Raw genomic sequence first — 21,010 nt, 5'->3', positions numbered from 1 at the left:
ACTTAAGTTATTAGCAAAAAGTTTAGCTTTAATTTAACACATGAAATGCTTAAAATAAAGAACAGTTCATTAACAATTAAACTGTCTTAGCTGAATTTCCATTTAACCTTAATTCTCGTTTTATATAAAAAAAACACTTATATATAAAGTCGTTCTTATAAAGTTAACTTAAGCTTAAGCTTTGCTTACCGCGCCAAGTGCGCTTAACTTGTATGTGTAAGTATAAAATATAACACCAGTAAAAGAACTTTTTTTTTATTTTAAATATTCATTAAAACTACTTAAAGATTTCAAAAATATGTTTCAGAAAAAAAAAGTGATGGGCTTTATAAATAACACTCACTTGAATACTATACACTGCTCTCTTAAATTAAAACTCTTTTAAACTACCACCGCGTCTCAATTTTGCCAATCTTCTTAAACTGCCACCCATGGTGGTGGGAGTGCCTAAACTTAAGTTGGGTGAACCGGTCAATGATGAGGCACCTCCTCGCTCACGCATTACAAATGATCCCCGAAAACGTACACGACTACGTCGTTCGGGGGTAGAGAGTGCTGAGGAGGGTGGTTGTAAATACATAGATGTTGAGGGTTGTAGTTGGCTGGCTAGAGATGGTGGTGTGGCCTTACAGTGCCACACATACTCCCGAGATTATAACTTTTTCTCCCATATAACAATGTGGGCATCATTTGAATTGGCAATGAGTGGTGAAGAGGCTCCTGAACTGAGAGAGGATGAGGAGGAAGAGGATTTGTGGCCGGGTGAATTGGTATTATTGTACCAGACATGACGCCAGTAACCGCGTCCTCCTGTCAAAGTGATAATAGTGCGTGGTCCATCGGCTTGTTGCTGCTGCTGTTGTTTGGCGTTTTGCTTTTGTTTACGTTTAAGTGTAGCGGTGGCTGCTGCTGGAGGTGGTGTGGAAGAGGTATTGGCTCCTGCTCCGCCCCCTTGTTTGTGTTGTTGCATTAGCTTGAAACCATCCTCTGATTTGGGTGTACTATGATTGTGATGCAGTTCGGTCATTAGACCATTTTCTGAGATATTACCCAAATCACTGCCATTTCCTGAGGTTTTATGACTGGCACTAGAGCTATTGCGTGACACCGAACGTCCGCCAAAGAAACGTATACCCATACTTTCCTCACTGCCCGAGGAGGTATACAAACTGGATGATTTTGAATCCACTGACCAATTGGATAGATCTAGAGAACGTGGTCGTGAGGCTTTCATTCTTAAACGTCTATCTAAGGTGGTAACACGTCCGGGTATGGCAGCTAATTCTGGATCAGATCTACGCATGCCTTCATACATCATATCCATGAGATTACCCTGGGTTCCTTCTTCCGCATCATAATCTTCTTTAACAAAGATCAATTTACCATAAAGACCATAGACATCACAATAACCATGTTCTGCATGAGACAGGGTACTAGTATTGGAGTTAAGACCTGATTGGAAGTAGCCTGCGGAACCCAAACCTCTAGGTAAAGTTTTAGACATGCGAGCAGATTCTGAGGACAAATCTCTAAAACGTTTACGATGAAAAGCTGGTGAATTGGCCAAAGAAGCTCTAATTTTCGCCGAGAACGATTGATCCAAGGAGTTTTGTTTATCCAATTTAGAGCAGCGAGGTGATGAGGCATTGGAATCCGCACCATCGGCACTTAGTTCTCTTAGCATAAAGGCCGAAGGGGAGGCTGATCCCGAACCGGAATCATCTTTAGGCAAATCTCTTCTTAAAACCACTGCACTCTCATCTAAATCAGCTTCGGTTAACTTCTTGGGATCGGCATCTATGGCGGGCAATTGTAAATCATCACCCATGCTAGGAACCACCACGGGTTCCACTGCTATATTCAAAGCCGGTGGTAAAGTTTGTGAGTTATTTGAAGCGGAGGGTTTATACGAGGGATACACTTTAGGCACCAGAGGCAATAGGAAAGTTATGGGTCCAAAATGAGCATGACAAGACATGCTAATGCCACCACTTATAATGGGTACACCCTCTAAACGGGGCAAGGGTATGGTAACCGCTATGCCCACATTGGTGCCCACCCACAGCAAACCCTTGCAGGCCATTAGGGCGGTCACATAAATGGCACTATTATTAACAGCCTGTTCCTTTTTGCCATCACTGCGCAAAACACTCGATGCTATATTAATATCCTGCAAGTGTTTAAAGGTCTCCGTATGATACAAACACAACATGGTGGAGTTCTTCAAGGAAATCCACAAGCCTATGCCAGAATGAGCCATTAGATTGACCTGCTGATTAGAGCCATGATGCACCTCAAAACTGCGTTGGATCTCACCATTTAAGGCGTTCAAAACGTATACGCGATTGGCACAGGCAGCATAGATATTCATATTAATGGGTAAAATACTGGGTACCGGCAAGCCACTCTCTCCCAACTGCACCACCTGAGGATCTTTCAACATCCAAACACCATCATAGGCACGACGATAAATCAAGATGGTAGCATTCGTTAGAGCCACATATATAGTATCGAAATGATAAAGAATCCTCGTCACTATACCCGGCACACTACAACAATTTAATTGTTCTTCTTGTTCGGGATTTTTAGCAGAATATATCAATAACTTTTTGGCATCGGTGCCCATCCAAATGAGATCACCCAATAAGGAATTGTATTCTTCGCGTGTCTTGCAATTATCTAAACCTTTGACAAATTCAATGGCTGTCACTTGGGTTTCGGCCAATTCAAATGTGCCAACATCTCGTAGATTGCCAGCCTGTTGGTGATGCTGTGAGTAGACGGTTAGTTGTGAAGAGGAACCATTTGTGGTGCAAATCCACAGATAATTCTGTTGTTTATGGCGGCGTCGGGCATTGCCACTGATTTTCGAATCATTAGCGATGGTATAGTAACATCCACAGCGAACCTAGAAAGAGAGAAAGAAATTGTTAAGAGATATTTAAAGTGTACATTTACATTTAAAAGTATTCCACTGACCAAAGTGGAATACTTTTTTAAAAATTTCCGAAATTATCAAATTTGTTTCATCTACCCACCTCCGTTTGATGCTGTGACTTATAAACCGGCATCGCTTTAACAAACAATGGCATCTTATTCGATTGCCTCTGCACCAGCTGCATCTGTTGCTGTTCATACGCCGGCGTACTCGTGGCACACGGCTCAGCCGATGTTGTCTCCCAAGCCGGTGAATTATTGATATCGAGCGCAAGTTGCGCTAAACGCAATTCCGTTATCCATTCCTTTTTAACGTTGGGATTTGCTGTCTGGAATGTAAACGTCTCTTCTTTACCATTCTTATTACGGGCCACTAATTGCAAACAGCATGAATCCACCCATGCCATTTCTTCATTTTTTCTTTGTATAGAACTTTGTATGGAATTCATAAGATTACGGGTAACATTCGAGTTAAGTTCCTTGTAAGTTCCCTTAAGCGAACCAACAAGATCGTTAATACGTGAAACAACTTCGTAATCGTACATGAGTGTACTCATTTCGTTGCAGAGATTATCAGCACCATTGGTTAGAAGAGCAGCGGGTGAATTATCGAAGGCGGCATTTTGATAGGCTCCAGCTGAAGGCGAGGATGTGTTGGCAGGTAGTGTGTTGGTGGAGTAGTTGTTGCATGAGCTACTATTCGATTTAAGACTTCCGCCGCGATTGAGACCTGAAAAGGGAAATGCGATAGGAGTTAGTGAAATGGGGACTTGTAAATGTTTCAATAATGATTAGAATCTAAGCATCTAAGGGCCAATCTTTAGATAAAAGATTAGCGATTAAATTAAATTTATTCCTCGAAAGTTGTCTTTGAGTACTCAATTAGTTAATTTTGTTTGCAAGTTGTATGGCAACACTGCGAAATTTAATCATGTACTCAAAAATATCGAAGGGGATTAACATCAGATTAAATTTATTTTTATAGGTATTAACTAATCTGATTATTAATTGCCATTTGATTGCCAACTCAAAAACCCGCTCTAAGTTGGTCAAATTAAGTGGAAAAATCCCTAAAACAATTGGCTGAGAAAGATTGATCCAATGAGTTTCAATTATTCCGCATAGAGCAAGGTGTTAATGAGGCATTCATTGGAACTTAGTTTCCGAGAAACTACGTGGCGATAGTATAAACTTATTATATTGTAAAGTAGAGGCCTTTTTTAGAATGAAGAACTTTATTCGTTGACTAAAAACTTCGATCCTATCGCAAGTCTAAAGGAAATATTGAAGCTGTGCGACGTTAACATAAAGTCGGATCAAAAGTGTGGAAGATCTTTCGTTAATACTAAAGCTACGCGGCGATTAACAGTAGTTGGTATAAGTAGACTGCTTTTTTGTCACCAAATGATCGCAGCTATAAGGGGTCACTTGATTACAAAAACTTTATCGTTTCCACGACAATTGGATCGTTGCTTGGCTAAAGATTGTTAACCATGTGGAAGCTTTATCAACCGTAAGCTGCTTCTTAAAAAAGAACTCTAGCAAAACTCCTTATAAGAAACTCGGCAGAAGAGAATCGACGCTGTGAAATAACCTGAAGCTTTGACTAAAAAAACTTTATGGTTTCCACGACAATTGGATCGTTGCTCTAAAACGACGAAACACACTAGGCTAATGATTGTTAACCATGTGGAAGCTTTATCAATCGTAAGCTGCTTCTTGAAAAAGAACTCTAGCAAAACTCCCCATAAGAAACTCGGAAGAAGAGAATCGACGCTGTGAAATAACCTGAAGCTTTGACTACAAAAACTTTATGGTTTCCACGACAATTGGATCGTTGCTCTAAAACGATGAATCACCCTAGGCAAAAGACTTTTAACCATGTGGAAGCTTTATAAATCGTAAGCTGCTTCTTGAAAAAGAACTCTAGCAAAACTCCCAATAAGAAACTCGGCAGAAGAGAATCGACGCTCTGAAATGTCCTGTAGCATTGACTACAAAAACTTTATTGTTTCGACGACAATTGGATCGTTGCTCTAAAACGACGAAACACACTAGGCCAAAGATTGTTAACCATGTGGAAGCTTTATCAATCGTAAGCTGCTTCTTGAAAAAGAACTCTAGCAAAACTGCCCATAAGAAACTCGGAAGAAGAGAATCGACGCTCTGAAATCATCTGAAGCTTTGACTACAAAAACTTTATCGTTTCCACGACAATTGGATCGTTGCTCTAAAACGACGAATCACACTAGGCTTAAGATTGTTAACCATGTGGAAGCTTTATCAATCGCAAGCTGCTTCTTAAAAAAGAACTCTAGCAAAACTCCCCATAAGAAACTCGGAAGAAGAGAATCGACGCTCCGAAATGACCTGAAGCTTTGACTACAAAAACTTTATGGTTTCCACGACAATTGGATCGTTGCTCTAAAACGACGAAACACACTAGGCCAAAGATTGTTAACCATGTGGAAGCTTTATCAATCGTAAGCTGCTTCTTAAAAACGAACTCTTGCAAAGCTCCGAATAAGAATTTCGGCAGAAGGGAATCGACGCTGTGAAATAATCTGAAGCTTTGACTACAAAAACTTTATGGTTTCCACAACTATTGGTCGGTTGCTCTAAAACGACGAAACACACTAGGCCAAAAGGGAATCGACGCTCTGAAATGACCTGAAGCTTTGACTACAAAAACTTTATTGTTTCGACGACAATTGGATCGTTGCTCTAAAACGATGAATAACACTAGGATAAAGACTGTTAACCATGTGGAAGCTTTATAAATCTTAAGCTGCTTCTTGAAAAAGAACTCTAGCTAAACTCCCAATAAGAAACTCGGCAAAAGGGAATCGACGCTCTGAAATCATCTGAAGCTTTGACTACAAAAACTTTATGGTTTCCACTACAATTGGATCGTTGCTCTAAAACGGCGAAACACACTAGGCCAAAGATTGTTAACCATGTGGTAGCTGCTTCTTAAAAAAGAGCTCTAGCAAAACTCTTAATAAGAAACTCGGCAGAAGGGAATCGACGTTCCGAAATGACCTGAAGCTTTGACTACAAAAACTTTATGGTTTCCACAACTATTGGTCCGTTGCTCTAAAACGATGAATCACACTAGGCTAACGATTGTTAACCATGTGGATGCTTTATAAATCGTAAGCTGCCTCTTAAAGAACCCTAGCAAAACTCCCTATAAGAAACTCGGAAGAAGAGAATCGGCGCTCTGAAATGACCTGAAGCTTTAGCAGACCGAAAAGAACTGTTGCAATAGCTAGAACTTTTAAAAATTGTTGTTAAATGTTGGCAACACAAATCATTACGGAATTGGAAACTTCTAAGAGCGGGTTTTTGAGATGGTAATCAAATGCCAATTAATAATCAGATTAGTTAATCTAAAAATAAATTTAATCTTATGTTAATCCCCTTTGATGTTTTTGAGTACAAGATTAAACTTCGCAGTGTTGCCATACAAAACAATAGAAAACTCCCCTGTTTGTTATCAAAACAATGCATATTTTATAAAAAAGAAGAAGACAATTGTAAATTTAATATGAAAACTAATGAAAACTTAAATTAAAAACAAAAAAAAAAATGTATTTTGAAGTGTCCATAATTTATACTAATCAATAAATAGAACATTTTAATGTTTATATTTATAAAAATTGTATTAATTTTTTTGCATCAGCTGTTTACACTTTTGCATTTCGTGCTTAAGTTTAAACCACCTCCATTGGGCGCTTAAACTTGCAAACTAAATTAACTAATTAAGTACTCAAAAACATTTTTTGAGGATTAATTTTAATTTAATCGCTTATCTTTCACCTAAAGATTGGCCCTAAGACAAGTTCTTAAATATCTACAAGAATTTGTTTAACTTTTCTAGGAATTCTCTAGAAATTTCTTAACGAGTTTTTTTATGAGCAAAGTGTGTCTAACAATTACTTTCATTTTATATAATTTTGTCTACCTTCATATTAATAATCAGTAAAACTTTGTTTAAAACAAAATTTCCGCATTAATGTTTATTATTTAAACTTTTTGTTTTATTTGTGGTTGATTTTTTTTTCGTATTTTGATCGTTATCGTTTTAGGAAGTTTTTTTTTTTTATATTATTTTCATCTTCTTGTAGTCGTTTTTCTAAACAATAAATTTTCTGACATACAATCTCCTCAAAATATGAAAAAATAATAAAAAATTAAGAAGAAAAACGTTAAAAAATAAAAAAAAAAATTATATTATTAATAAACTGTTTGGCAGCTTTTGGTATTATTTTGAGAGAAAAAAAAAACTACTTCATTATATAGTAGGCCTGCTAAACAAAATGGATTGTTTATTTCATAAACAATCAAAACAAACCATAAAAATTCACTTTATTTATCTCTTTAGCAATTTATTACATCCGAAGCGGAAACCATACCCTTTTTCCCAACAGTCTTGAGTTACCAACCATGGCAACAACTAAAAAAAAAAAACAATAACAATGATTTGGTTTTTCACATTTTGAATTGTTCCCTAACTATCAAAAACAATAATAAAAATGTATTGAAATACAATAATTATGATTATTGGCAAATTGCATAAATCAACAAATTAACATGAAAAACTAACGTTCGTTCATTTTATTTTCAAAAAATAAATTTGACATGGCAAAAAGGAAAATAAAGAAAATTCAAATGCAAACGCGCTTTATAAAAGTAAAGGTTACAATTTTCTTTTTTTTTTAAATCAAGGCAAAAGAAAAAAAACACACAATGACCACTTTAATAAATGTTTATAAACTTGTAAGTTGCTGTTTGTTTGTCTTGAAATTTCCAACGGCACGATATTGGGAAAAAAGTTAAATTTAAACTAAAACGTAACCAAAACCATAAACTGATATTTGATGCCAATTGTCTACATTCAATAACAAGACCATTTTTTTTCTTTATTTCAATTGTATCTTTTTAGCCTGTTAAACTAAATCATAGTGTTTTATTAGTAACATATTTTTTGCTTTAAAAGTTTTTGGTCTTTTGATTTTGTTCGCCCCCCATTTGCAGTGTTTTTTTCTTTTCATTTCGTTGCTGGAAAAACTTGTTGAGAAAAACGCAATGTTTTTTTTCTTTGCTGGTAAATAAAGTTTTAAAAATCATCATAACATGACGATATTGAAAGACTGTTATTATTTTAAATGCGCTAAGAAGAAAACAAAAAAATAAAGCTCCCACCACTCAATCACCAGTTATAAGAGTTATGGCTATTATTTGTTAGTTTTTCGCCAAATTAACCCTTAAATGATCCGGTGGGGGCAATTTTGAAATCTTGTCAAATACGTTATTCTATGAAATTTAAAACAAAGTTCAGAACTGTTCGCAATTTTGATCTATTTCATATTTATTTTGGTACTCAGAACCTATATTTGGTTTCCAATTTTGAAATCTTGACAAATATGTTATTCTATGAAATCAAAAAAGAAGTAAGGAACTGATCGCAGTTCAGAACCTATATTTGTATTAATCTCTATAACTGGTTTTAATATGTAAAAAAATGCAAAAGGCATAAAGATCAATTGTAGGAGAATGAATTAGTTTCTGTCATGATCTTAAAATTTTTAGTTGCATTCTTCCAAAAAATAACAAATAAATGAGTGAAAATAAAAAAGTTTGACTCAGATCAGTTTTCCAAACTCTTTCTGATTGACATATTCAATATTGAAATTGTAAAATTCCTATGTTCGAATACTTCAATATCAAAATCGAAGCTATGTATAGAATGAAGATCGATTTTAAAATCTTTACCTTAATCAAACCATATAAATATTCACTATTAATAGTCAAAACGTAGTGATCACTAACTGATCTTTCAATATTGATTTTCAAAAGCCAAAGACCTAACTGATCTCTCAATATTAGTTTTCAAAAGGCAAAAAATCCAAAGCGAATTAGCGATCGTTAAATGATCTTGCAATATCAGTAAAGATTGTCGATCAACTGAACGCCATTGGATTCATTATCAAACATGAAGCAAAGCAAAGACTGAAGATCAATTTTACAAAATCTCACTAAATCTTCACAATTAAGAATCAAAACGAAGTGATCTCTATTTAATATTCCAATACTAGTTTTCAAAAAGCAAAGATCAGAAGGGAATTAAACGTTAAATGATTTTGGAATATCGATAAAGATTGTTGATCGTAGAGTGTTGATTTGTCAACCAATCTAGAAATATATTTTCATCCAAATAATTGTCAAAACGCAATGATCTCTAACTGATCTTGTAATATAAGTTTTCAAAAAGCAAAGATCGGAAGTGAATTGAAAATGATCATTTAAAATCTGTAAAGAATGATGATCGCTAACTGATGTTAGAATATCTGTTCAAAATAAGGATCTTGCTCAGTAAAGAGTGTTGATTGTTAATAGCCAACTGATCAATCAATATAATTTAATCGCAGGTAAATCTGCAATATTAAGTATCCAAACGAAGTGATTATTAACTGATCTTGTTTTCAGAAAGCACAAAACTGGAAGAAATGAATCATTAAATAATCTTGCCCATCCCTAACTGATTGACGTAATAATGACAATGATCTTGCAATATCAGTAAAGAGTATTGATCGCCAGTTGATCTAGCAGTATAATTGAATCCAGGTAAATCTTCACTATTAAGAGTCCAAACGAAGTGATCTCAAACTGATCGTGTTATATTAATTTTCAAAAAGCAAAGAATTGATTGTTTAATGATCTTTCAATATCACGGATCACTGATCGTTGATCGCTATCTGATCTAACAATGACACTATTTCTAAATAGAACTCCGATGATCGGATGAAGTCATTAACAAAATTTTAGGGAATAAAGTCGAAACGATCATGTGATCATGTATTAGTTGCATCATAAGGTCGTGTTATGAACAGTTGACATTTCATAGAATGGAAAAAGCTATGTAAAGATCAATTATTAAAGACTGATCTCTTTCTAGGGTTAAAACCTCAACTGCACATGCGCGCATGTACTGCATTTTCATTTTACACAATTGAAAATACGCAAGTTATTTATTATAGTTTTTTTTTTCTTAAAATTTTGTTTGTTTCTTTAATTTTTTTTTTCATTTAATGATTTCTGTTATGCTTGGAAGGAGTAAAATAACGTTATTACTATTTATTTCTTTTCTACCATATATTAATAATAATGGTGAGTATTTTCCATTTTACGCTTTATTTGTTTGTGAGGACGCAAATATTATGATGGGCCGCCATCATACAATAAAGAAAAACAAAAAAAAAAAAAAAAAAAAAAACTAAGTTGGGGGTATTTAACGGCACGCAATTCATTAGTCAAGACCGAAACAAAAAAAATAGATGCTAGGAAATTTTCTAATATTTAAGTCTAAAATATAAGTTTCACTCTCGTTTCCAAGTCATTGACATGTTAAGGAGGAGTTTTCAAACTCTTTAAAGGTTTTTGAACGATCATGGCATCTTTTTTTTCTTGCGTTTTGATTCATGCTGCTATTTATGAATAGACAAGAAAATAGATGGAGTTTTTTTTTCAGTTTTCTGCCAAGTAATTGTTTTCATTTTCATTATAATTATAATTTTAAAGTAAAAGTTAAGTTTTAAGTTAAAAATGTTGACATGTACAGTGCAATTGTCATAAAGTAATACGAGTTATAGTTTGATTAAGTGGGGGAAAGTTTGAAACTACTAGGATGAACATCTACATATGTTTTTAAGGATAACATTCTCACTTACCAGCAGTTAATATTCTCGATAAGGTAGCGGAAGTACTATTATCCACAATTTCCACATCCGTTACCGGATACATCCATTTAAATGTCAACTTTTCGGTGGCACCAAAATCATGTGACTGTTTGGGTGCCACTGAAACACAAATGACCTTATCATTCAACAACAGCAAACGACGTTGTTTAGATTTGACTATAAAACCAGCCTGATTAAATTCCATATGTGTTACATTATCCTCACGCAGTAGATAACGTGGCCGATTACCTTCGGTTGTGGTTAGAGAACGTGTATTAAATGTACCACTTATATGTCCTAACATCTCTTTGAAACCTTGATACTGTTCTGCCTCACGCTTACGTTCATTGAGCATTTCAGCCAACAGTTCCAGTTGTGTTAGAGCCAATTGTAGCGACATGCGATCATGATGTCCCTGGGGTGTATACTTGAGTAAGTCTTGTAGAAAGAGTATAAATTGAGGAAAACGTTGAACGGGCTTAACCATTAAGCCAAAGAAACTTAAACGATCATGAGCACTTATTTGTTTAACTTTGAAGAAATCCGCCAATGCTGATTTGCGTTTTTCTTCCATTTTAGCTAATTCCATGGCAGCTGAGAAATTATTGATGAAACCTGAATAGATTTCTAAAATACGTGGCTTACTGAAGGCGCTCACAAAACAATCACCCAATTTTTCATCACGATCCCAATTGCGTACACATTCAGCGAGAGCGATGCGAAACAATTGATGCGATTGGAGAATTTCTGGCAGGCGATGGAAGAGTGTACTTATTTTGGTAGCACTCAACACGGGTGGACTACTATCTTCAAGAGGTTTTTTGTAATCCTAAAGAAAATAGAGAAAAAATGGAAATTGTTTGTTTTAGAGGTTTGCGGCTAATAGAACAAAAAGTAATAATACTTTTTTCATGTTTAAATAGTAGAAAAAAGAGGCAAAATTTGTTTATGGAATTATTGAAAAATATTTGATAATTTAGATATAATTTCCTTAGACTTTTAATAGACTAAGTCTACTGCTATAGATAACACTATAGACTAGACTATAGACTAGACTATTGACTTGACTATAGTCTAGACTATAGATTAGACTATAGAATAGACTATAGACTAGACTATAGACTAGACTATAGACTAGACTATAGACTAGACTATAGACTAGACTATAGACTAGACTATAGACTAGACTATAGACTAGACTATAGACTAGACTATAGACTAGACTATAGACTAGACTATAGACTAGACTATAGATTAGACTATAGATTAGACTATAGACTAGACTATAGACTAGACTATAGATCTAGACTATAGATTAGACTATAGATTAGACTATAGAATAGACTATAGACTAGACTATAGACTAGACTATAGACTAGACTATAGACTAGACTATAGACTAGACTATAGACTAGACTATAGACTAGACTATAGACTAGACTATAGACTAGACTATAGACTAGACTATAGACTAGACTATAGACTAGACTATAGACTAGACTATAGACTAGACTATAGACTAGACTATAGACTAGACTATAGACTAGACTATAGACTAGACTATAGACTAGACTATAGACTAGACTATAGACTAGACTATAGACTAGACTATAGACTAGACTATAGACTAGACTATAGACTAGACTATAGACTAGACTATAGACTAGACTATAGACTAGACTATAGACTAGACTATAGACTAGACTATAGACTAGACTATAGACTTGACTATAGACTAGACTATAGACTTGACTATAGACTTGACTATAGACTAGACTATAGACTAGACTATAGACTAGACTATAGACTAGACTATAGACTAGACTATAGACTAGACTATAGACTAGACTATAGACTAGACTATAGACTAGACTATAGACTAGACTATAGACTAGACTATAGACTAGACTATAGACTAGACTATAGACTAGACTATAGACTAGACTAGACTATAGACTAGACTATAGACTAGACTATAGACTAGACTATAGACTAGACTATAGACTAGACTATAGACTAGACTATAGACTAGACTATAGACTAGACTATAGACTAGACTATAGACTAGACTATAGACTAGACTATAGACTAGACTATAGACTAGACTATAGACTAGACTATAGACTAGACTATAGACTAGACTATAGACTAGACTATAGACTAGACTATAGACTAGACTATAGACTAGACTATAGACTAGACTATAGACTAGACTATAGACTAGACTATAGACTAGACTATAGACTAGACTATAGACTAGACTATAGACTAGACTATAGACTAGACTATAGACTAGACTATAGACTAGACTATAGACTAGACTATAGACTAGACTATAGACTAGACTATAGACTAGACTATAGACTAGACTATAGACTAGACTATAGACTAGACTATAGACTAGACTATAGACTAGACTATAGACTAGACTATAGACTAGACTAGACTATAGAATAGACTATAGACTACACTATAGATTAGACTATAGACTAGACTGTAGGCTACACTATAGACTTATGTGTTGTTTCTAGATAACGTGTGAGTAGTTTGAGTTAAAATTTTACTTGTATTTTGTTTTTGTTACAATAACAAAATACAAGTAAAATTTGTGCTCAAACTACTCGCTCGTTATCTAGAAACAACACATTAATCTGGAACAATTTATTTGTTTTGTCATTCACATTGAATTGATAGTTTTTCATTCATCTCGAACTGATAGCGAATAATTCATATGCTTTTAAAAAGGAAATGATGTCACTTTCTTTAAACTATTCACTTTCGTAGCTAAAATACGACATGTTACTGTGAATTGACTAATTTCGAGATTCCAGAAAAACTTCAACAATTTAATTTCAATTGAAAAGTGGTCAAGTTTTTAGTTTTTCTTTAAACTATCCAATGATATATAATTTTATTCAAACATTTATTTTGCCTCTTTTTTTCTCAATTTTAATTTACAATTCTGTACATTTTTATTTACTTTAATTTTGCAACTATATTTTGATTTTTGAGGGGGATTATTTGTTAGTAGTAAATGATGATTGATGATTAAAATGTTAATTCAAATTATTAATTATTTAATTATTTTCAATTTGTTTTTTTTTATATTTATTTTGATAGCGTGACGTAGTAAGTAAGTAGTAGTAGAGAGAGGGGGATGGAATTATATTTATATAAAATTTGGATGGATGGCATGTAAAGAAATAAAATTTACAATAAAAATGTATTAATATGAAGTATGAATATTAGGGGGATAAAAAAAGTTAATATGAAAATTTAAGAAAACATGCAAAAAAATTGAAATTAAGAGAAAAAAGAAAAGTTTTTTTATGAAAACCGATCTAGGTAGTCATATTTTTTATCTATATTTTGATTCTATCGATTCAGAAATAGATAATGTATTATCGACTGATATGTTATGGCGGGTGGCGAAAACATAGAAATGTTCATGATATTGAAAAAAGCATAATAAAAAATTAAAATTAACAATTAATTACTTAATTTATTGCATTATAATGTTTAATTTCATGTGAAAATTAAATGAATTTTTTAATGTGTTTTTTCACACATAGGAGCTATTAGAAAAAATGTTTTTCAAACATGCAAAATAATAAAATTAATGAAAAACTTCGAAAGAAGAAACGAAAGTGTAAAATGATTAAAAATTAACACTAAAATGCAAAAATTAAAGAAAAAACATAAACTACTCTAATTAAAACAAAAGAAATATAAAATTTGCATACATGGAGATGAATTTGAAAAAAAAAACAAATACACACAAAGATAAACTTTCACATAAACTTACATTGACTAGACGTTGTAGAGTTGCCACATATGAATTTTCACTATGAACAATGGCAGCCACAATATGGCGACGCTTAAGCTGTTGCTGTGAAAGACCAGGTGGCGCTGGTGGTAACATAGGCTGGACCAAACGATTGTGAGCCGAACGGGCAGTGCCGTTGGCACGACTACCCGGTGGTATCATTAAATCCAAATCGAATCTAGAAGTCGATGCGGTTAATGATGATATATCATCATCTTCATTCTAATTGAAAAAGAAAAATAAAAAAATTAATAAAAAAATTATTTCAACAGGATGTGTTTCCAAACATAGACAGGATATTAAACATTATGTTATTATCTTTTACAATATTTTATTGCACTTACTTCTGGTACCCCAGGCATTTTACAGGCAGATTTTGATGAATTCGCTGAATTTGTTATTTTTTGTGGCGATGCCTGTTGGCCATCACACACAGCATCTGGCAAATCTATACTCGATGAATTCGATTGTCTGCCATCACGACCGCCCACATCGTATTGATGTGATGAACCGCGTCGTATGGAAAACCAACGAGATAATCTACCACCAGGCGTTTCACCCGGTGTTGTGATATCTTCTCGCGGCGGTTGATGGGCTGTGGGCATTGTGGTGGCACAAGTTGTACTCGCACGGCGTGTTAATGTACCACTACCTCCACCGCCACCACCACTGCTGGTACTTGAATTACTGCTTGTATCAGCAGCTGAATTGTTGGCATTCGACGAACGCCATTTGTCAAAGGACAAGTGTTGTTTGGCCCGATTGAAAGTGGAACGCAATTGTGAATTGCGTTGATTTGTGGCACTCAGAGATGACGTCACGCTGCCGTTTAAATCCTCCTCGTTGGCCAACTCTTCGTCTTCCGAAGAGCTGTTAGGTGGTAAAGGTGATTTTGTTTGAAAATCGATTTGTGCGGAGTCTGTTATATGTTCGACAACCGCTATGTTATTGGGCGAACCCGCCGAACCGTCAGTGGCGCCACCAACGGCAGTCGATCCGCCGTTGGCGTTAAAACTACCGCCAGCTATTGTGCTGCCGGTTACAGCAGCCCCCTGTAGTAGAGGTTGCTGTTGGTGATGTTGTTGCTGTTGTTGTTGTTGTAGTGCCGCCGCTTCGTTACAGCGGCCTAAGACACTGCCGGTAAACGCTGAATGTTGTTGATGATGACTGTGTTGCTGCTGATGATGGTGATGATGTTGTTGTTGTAGATTTGTTACCGGTTGTATAATCAGTGGCTGGAGATTGTGACGTGCTGTGGCTAAGGTGTCAGGACGTCTTAAATTTGTGAGATTGTGTAGTTGTGCTGTTGTTGTCGTTATGTTGCCGTTTTTAGCGCTTTGAGCGCTAGCTAGATTCGTTAGATTCTGACTGGCGTTATTGTTGTGATGTGTGGTCGTCGTGGGCAGGGGATCTTCCCAAGAACCGGAATTTAATTTCGATTCATCTGTAAAGAGAGAATAGAGTAATAAATTAGTTTAGTTCTAAAACTTTATTAAAAGTTGAAAAAGTAAAAAAAGTATAAAAGCTATATAAAGCATTTTTTGGTTAAAAAGCTTTCCTAGTAAAAACTTTTTGGTTATTTGGTAGATAAAACCAAGTTTATTTTATTAAAACGCCTTTCAAGTAAAACTTTTTTAGGTTAAAAAGCTTTTCTAGAAAAAGTTTCTTATTAATAAGCTTTTCTAGTAAAAGCTTATTTGATGAAAAACACCTTTTATAGAAATAGCTTTTTGTTGTTTATAAAGTTTGTCTATTAAAAACTTTTTTGTTTAAAAAGCTTTAGTAGTAAAAGCTAAAAAGCTTTTTTAGTTACAATGATGTTATAATAAAAGTTTTTTTTTTTTGTTAAAAAACCTATCTAGTAAAAGGTTATTTGGTTAAAAAGGTTTTTTAGTAAGAGCTTTTATGCTTAAAAAGCTTTTCTAGTAAGAGCTTTTTGTAATCAAGTCTCTTTGTTGCTTTTTTAACGGCAAAAAATTTGATTAATGTCAAAAACCATGTTTGTGAACAAGTTTAGTAAAGCTTATTTGATGAAAAACACCTTTTATAGAAATAGCTTTTTGTGGTTTATAAAGTTTGTCTATTAAGAGCTGCTAAAAAACCTTTTTTCAGTTACAATGATGCTCTTATAAAAGTTTTTTTGTTAAAAAGCCTTTCTAATAAAATTTTATTTGGTTAAAAGCTTTTCTAGTAAGAGCTTTTTGTAATCAAGTCTATTTGTTACGGCAAAACACTGTTTGTGAACAAGTTTAAGGGTTCCAAGAAATTTGATAGAGATTTTCCTAATATGACAAACAACCTTAAGAAAGTTTCTAAAACTTTGATTAGCCACGAAATAACGAAATTGTTGCCAAATTTTGATTACTACCTTTTCAATTTGAAGTTTTTCTTTGCGGTAAAATAACTTTCTGTCATATTTGCACATATTGTTGTCAATTATTTGGAAAGTAACATGTTCTTGGCGATAACCAAAACTAAAAAAAACAACAAACTTTCTTAATTTAGTTCTAGGCACGTGTAACAACTAAATATTGGGGGTACTTATTGAATTAAATTAAATTTTTTGACCTCTAGACCTCACACAAAAAAAAAAACCTAAATGGCTTTTACTTTCAAAATCTAGAGGCACGATTGTCTTAAATTTATTTTATATAACAGAAAAGCTTTTACAAGACAGAAACGGCTGACACTAACAAAGATTATTTGGCCACAAATGAAAATCAAAAAGTTCTTATGTTATAACAAAATTTTGTTAGTGTGAACATAGTTTTCCAACTTAATATCAAACCACTAACTCATCATCATTTATGTATGTATCTATATGACTCAAAAATTATTTTGATTTTGTTTAGCAGAACGTTTCTTTAATGAGTGGGTGTTTTTCAATTCACTTTTTTCCTTTTTTAGCTATGATTTCCTTTGTCAAGAACTTTTTATTTATTAAAACACTAGCAACAACAATAGAACCTCTAACAAATGGCAAACACCAACAAATTACGAGCTTTACTTTTTCCTAAGAAAGATTAGTGGGCAAAAAGCTAAAAACATAAATAAGTTAATTTTTTATTTTATTTTCAAAAGTTCCGCCATCTCATAGTTAATGGACTCGTCATAGTCCAAAAGCTTTTATAATACAACAAGCGGCATTGGCTGTTGGCTGTTTTCTATACACATAGACTAGACTTTTTCTTTCTTTATAAGAAAAAAAACTTTTAGAAGATGGAAAAAAAGCTAGAGGAGATAAGTATAAGAATATGGTTTGTATGTTTATGGATTTTTAATGTTGCTTTTAGTGTATGGAATTTGTCTTGTCCATTCATTCATTCGTTCGTTGCTGTTTAAGCCGCTGATGATAAGCTTACTTGTATATTTCTTGTTTAGTTTTTTTTTTTTCGCACATTAAAAAGGGTCAGTGTTTTGAGATGAACTATTAGGGAAAATAAAACTGCTCATCGGTATCGGTCATAAAAAAACACTTTACCATAAAAAAATAAATAAATACAAAACTATCTCACACTATATTAAACAGAAAGTCATAAAAAACTGTGAGGGATAAGGAAGTAATAGCGACAACATGTTGATTACCAAGACAATTTTTTACAGAAATAAAAAAAAGAGTTGCCAAAGGGCTAGAAATATGGGACAACATATTATAGACTAACAAGTTCTACAAAATGTTTTTATTTTTAAAAAAGCTTTTGTATAAAACTTTTTGTTTTAAGTTTCTTTCAAGTAAAAAGAAATTTTCTGAGAAAAGTTACACAAGAGATTTTTATGAAAAAGCTTTTTTTATACAAAAAAGCCTTTTTTAAAAGATTTATATGAAAAAGCTTTTTTAAAAAGCTTATTCATTAACGTTATTTAAAGAAGTTTGTGATAAAGCTTTTTATAAACGATGTTCATATAAAAAAATTTCACTTTGAAAAAGGTTTTTTTTTAAGAATTGTCTTATAAATTTTTTTTTAAAAAGTCGGCGATAAAGCTTATTTATAAAAGCTTTTTTATAAACGATTTTCCTACAAAAGCTCTATACAAATTTTGTTTAAAATTTCCTATGTTTGGAAAAAACTTTTTTTTAAGAATTAAAGAAAAGCTGTTAGAAAAACCAATACATTTTACTGAAAAGTTAAAAAGCTTTTTAGAAAGAAACTATTTGTGAAATTAGAGTGAAAAAATGTTTAATAATTTATGTTATTTTTTTGTGAAAAGCTTTTTTTAAATAGTTTTCTTGTGAAAAGCTTTTATCAAAGAAAGCTTTCCTGTGAAAGTGTTTTTAGAAAAAGTTTTTCTTTAAAAAGCATTTTCAAAATAATGATTTAAGTTTCTGTGGAAACCAATTTTTTTGAGAAAAAAGTTTTACAATAAAAAGCTTTTTTGTTTCTGTGGAAAGTGCTTTTCAGAAAAGCTGTTCTATGGAAGTTTAAAAAAATTACTATAAATAGCTTGTAGGAAGCTTTTTAAACAGAATTTTCTGTGAAAAGTAGTTTTAAGAAAAATTATTTTCTGTGAAGAGCTTTTTTATGATATATTTTTTTTTTAATTTTTTTGTGAAAGTTTTTTAAAAAATTATGTGAAAAGTTTTTTTTAGAAAAAATTGTCTGAAAATGTATTTTAAAAACATGCATTTGTGTAAAAGCTGTTTTAATGTGAAATTTTTGTAACTTTTTTAGTTTTTTGAGTGAAAGCTCTTTGTAAAAGTGTTCTGTAAAAAGCTGTTTGAGTGAAATGATTTTTTAGTTTAAAGATTAAAACATTAAAACATCTATTTTATCAAAAAACCTATAAAAGCTTTTTTGAGAATTAAGCTTTACAACTTTTGCTTTCATTTTCTTAGAAAGTGATTTATTATTATTTGTTGTTAGCGCCCACGGTTCTTATTGTGTTTCTTGTTTTTTTTTTTTTTTTGTTTAACTAACACACTCTTCAAATAATGAAATTCCCTGCTGTTAAAAAGGATACTTATTTATGGATATAAAAATCACACATGGTGTTTTTTATAAACTTTTATTTATATACATTTTTTGTTGTTTTCTTTATATAACAAAAGAAGTTTTTCTACACAATTTGAAGCATATGTTAGCATACATACTTAAAATAGTAAATAAACATCTAATTTCAATTTGAGGACCACAATACATACAGAGGATTGACTTATTCATTCCAACAATACATTACAAACCAATTACAAACACATTCATAAATACATATGTATGTATGTAGATATGTTAAAATGTCTATTGACTGTGACTAGTGTCCAACATTTGAATACCCAAACATTAATAATGACAAAAGGAAAATCTACAAAAAAATAGCACAAGTCTATAATAATCACCATCAATATAAACATCATCAACAATGTTGTTGTCAATATCAACTATAATATCATTATCATCATCATCATCTTCGCCACCAGCTCTACCATTAACATTAAATCAAATTCATATTACAACCACTCATACACACTCAATTTAAGGAAAATATATTTAAAAAAAAAAAAATACTAAAATCGATGACAATCTAGGAAAGTAAATAACAACTACAACAGCAATAACAATATAAATAAATATACATAGAAATAAAATAAAAATCTTTGTCAAATATCACCAATAGACAAAGTCAACTAAAATACGAAAACGACAATCGACAAACTGACTCTATTTATTTAGTTTTTGTTTTGTTGTTGACATTAAAACGCGTTTTATTTGCCCAACATGAAATCGACAAAAATACATTAAATAGAAATAAAAAATAAATAAATATAAAACTAGATGAAATCTTACAAAAATATTGAATACACAGGAACAAATCGATTAATCATTTCAACAGTTTGATGTTACAACAACTACAACGACACTGCTAAATACATGGAAACCAATAGTAATAATACCCACACATTTATCAAACATACACATATACACACGGATTTCCATAGAAAATCATTATATGGTGGTATTAGGTATAAATACATGGACGAATAGTTTTATTAAAGTCATTAAAGTTTAACTTCTTTTAAAAGCTTTAACATTTTGAAAAGAAAATTATTTTACTTTAACTTTATTTAGATAAAGCTTTTTATAGTCTATATAGTCATAAAGAAAAAGCTTTAAACGTTATTGGAGTGTAAAAATATAGGCTACACAATTAAAAGCTCTAAAAGCTTTTTAATTAAGAATGGAACTAAGTAATTAACAATATTTCAATATTATTGTTCAATTAAAACTTGTTTACAAACTTTTACAATTTATAATACAAAAAGCTTTTTTTTTAGAAAAGCTTAACTTTAAAAGTTTATTAATAAAAAAGTTTTTAATATATTAACAATCACAATTAAAAGCTTTTTATTCAAAAAAGCTTTCATACCAACGGAATATATACTTTTTTACATAAATTAGTAGACCATTAAACTAAAGCTTTTGATAAAAAGATTTAAAACTTTTTTTAATTAAAAAAGCTTTTCCCTGAAAATTGTTTAAATATAAAAGCTTTTAAACATAAACACAGTTTA

The 21,010-nt window shown here is 32.4% G+C and overlaps 1 protein-coding gene across 1 annotated transcript; it reads right to left on the bottom strand.

Moving 5' to 3' along the window:
* Nucleotides 1-419: 419 nt before the first annotated feature.
* On the bottom strand, nt 420-15,948 carry LOC119611821 (rho guanine nucleotide exchange factor 10-like protein). Its single transcript, XM_037967521.1, has 5 exons — nt 14,850-15,948; nt 14,485-14,727; nt 10,671-11,508; nt 3,039-3,667; nt 420-2,908 (listed from the first exon to the last, which is right to left on the bottom strand). Exons 1-5 carry the CDS (start codon nt 15,108-15,110, stop codon nt 653-655), a joined length of 4,227 nt encoding a protein of 1,408 aa, XP_037823449.1. The 5' UTR covers nt 15,111-15,948; the 3' UTR covers nt 420-652.
* Nucleotides 15,949-21,010: the final 5,062 nt, after the last annotated feature.

The sequence above is a fragment of the Lucilia sericata genome, unplaced genomic scaffold, assembly GCF_015586225.1.
Source record: "Lucilia sericata isolate MDLA Ls3-8-SP2 unplaced genomic scaffold, ASM1558622v1 Contig001539F_arrow, whole genome shotgun sequence".
In the NCBI taxonomy this organism is placed as follows: domain Eukaryota; kingdom Metazoa; phylum Arthropoda; class Insecta; order Diptera; family Calliphoridae; genus Lucilia; species Lucilia sericata.
The sequence above is the reverse complement of the archived record's forward strand: the minus strand, read 5'-3'. Positions and strand labels throughout refer to the sequence as shown.

Coding starts and splice junctions, on each gene's coding strand:
- LOC119611821 (XM_037967521.1), bottom strand. CDS start 15,110: ATGCCCACAGCCCATCAACCGCCGCGAGAAGATATCACAACACCGGGT. Junction 3,668..10,670: donor ATCGAGAATATTAACTGCTG/GTAAGTGAGAAT, acceptor TTCCCTTTTCAG/GTCTCAATCGCGGCGGAAGT. Junction 2,909..3,038: donor AGTCACAGCATCAAACGGAG/GTGGGTAGATGA, acceptor CTCTCTTTCTAG/GTTCGCTGTGGATGTTACTA.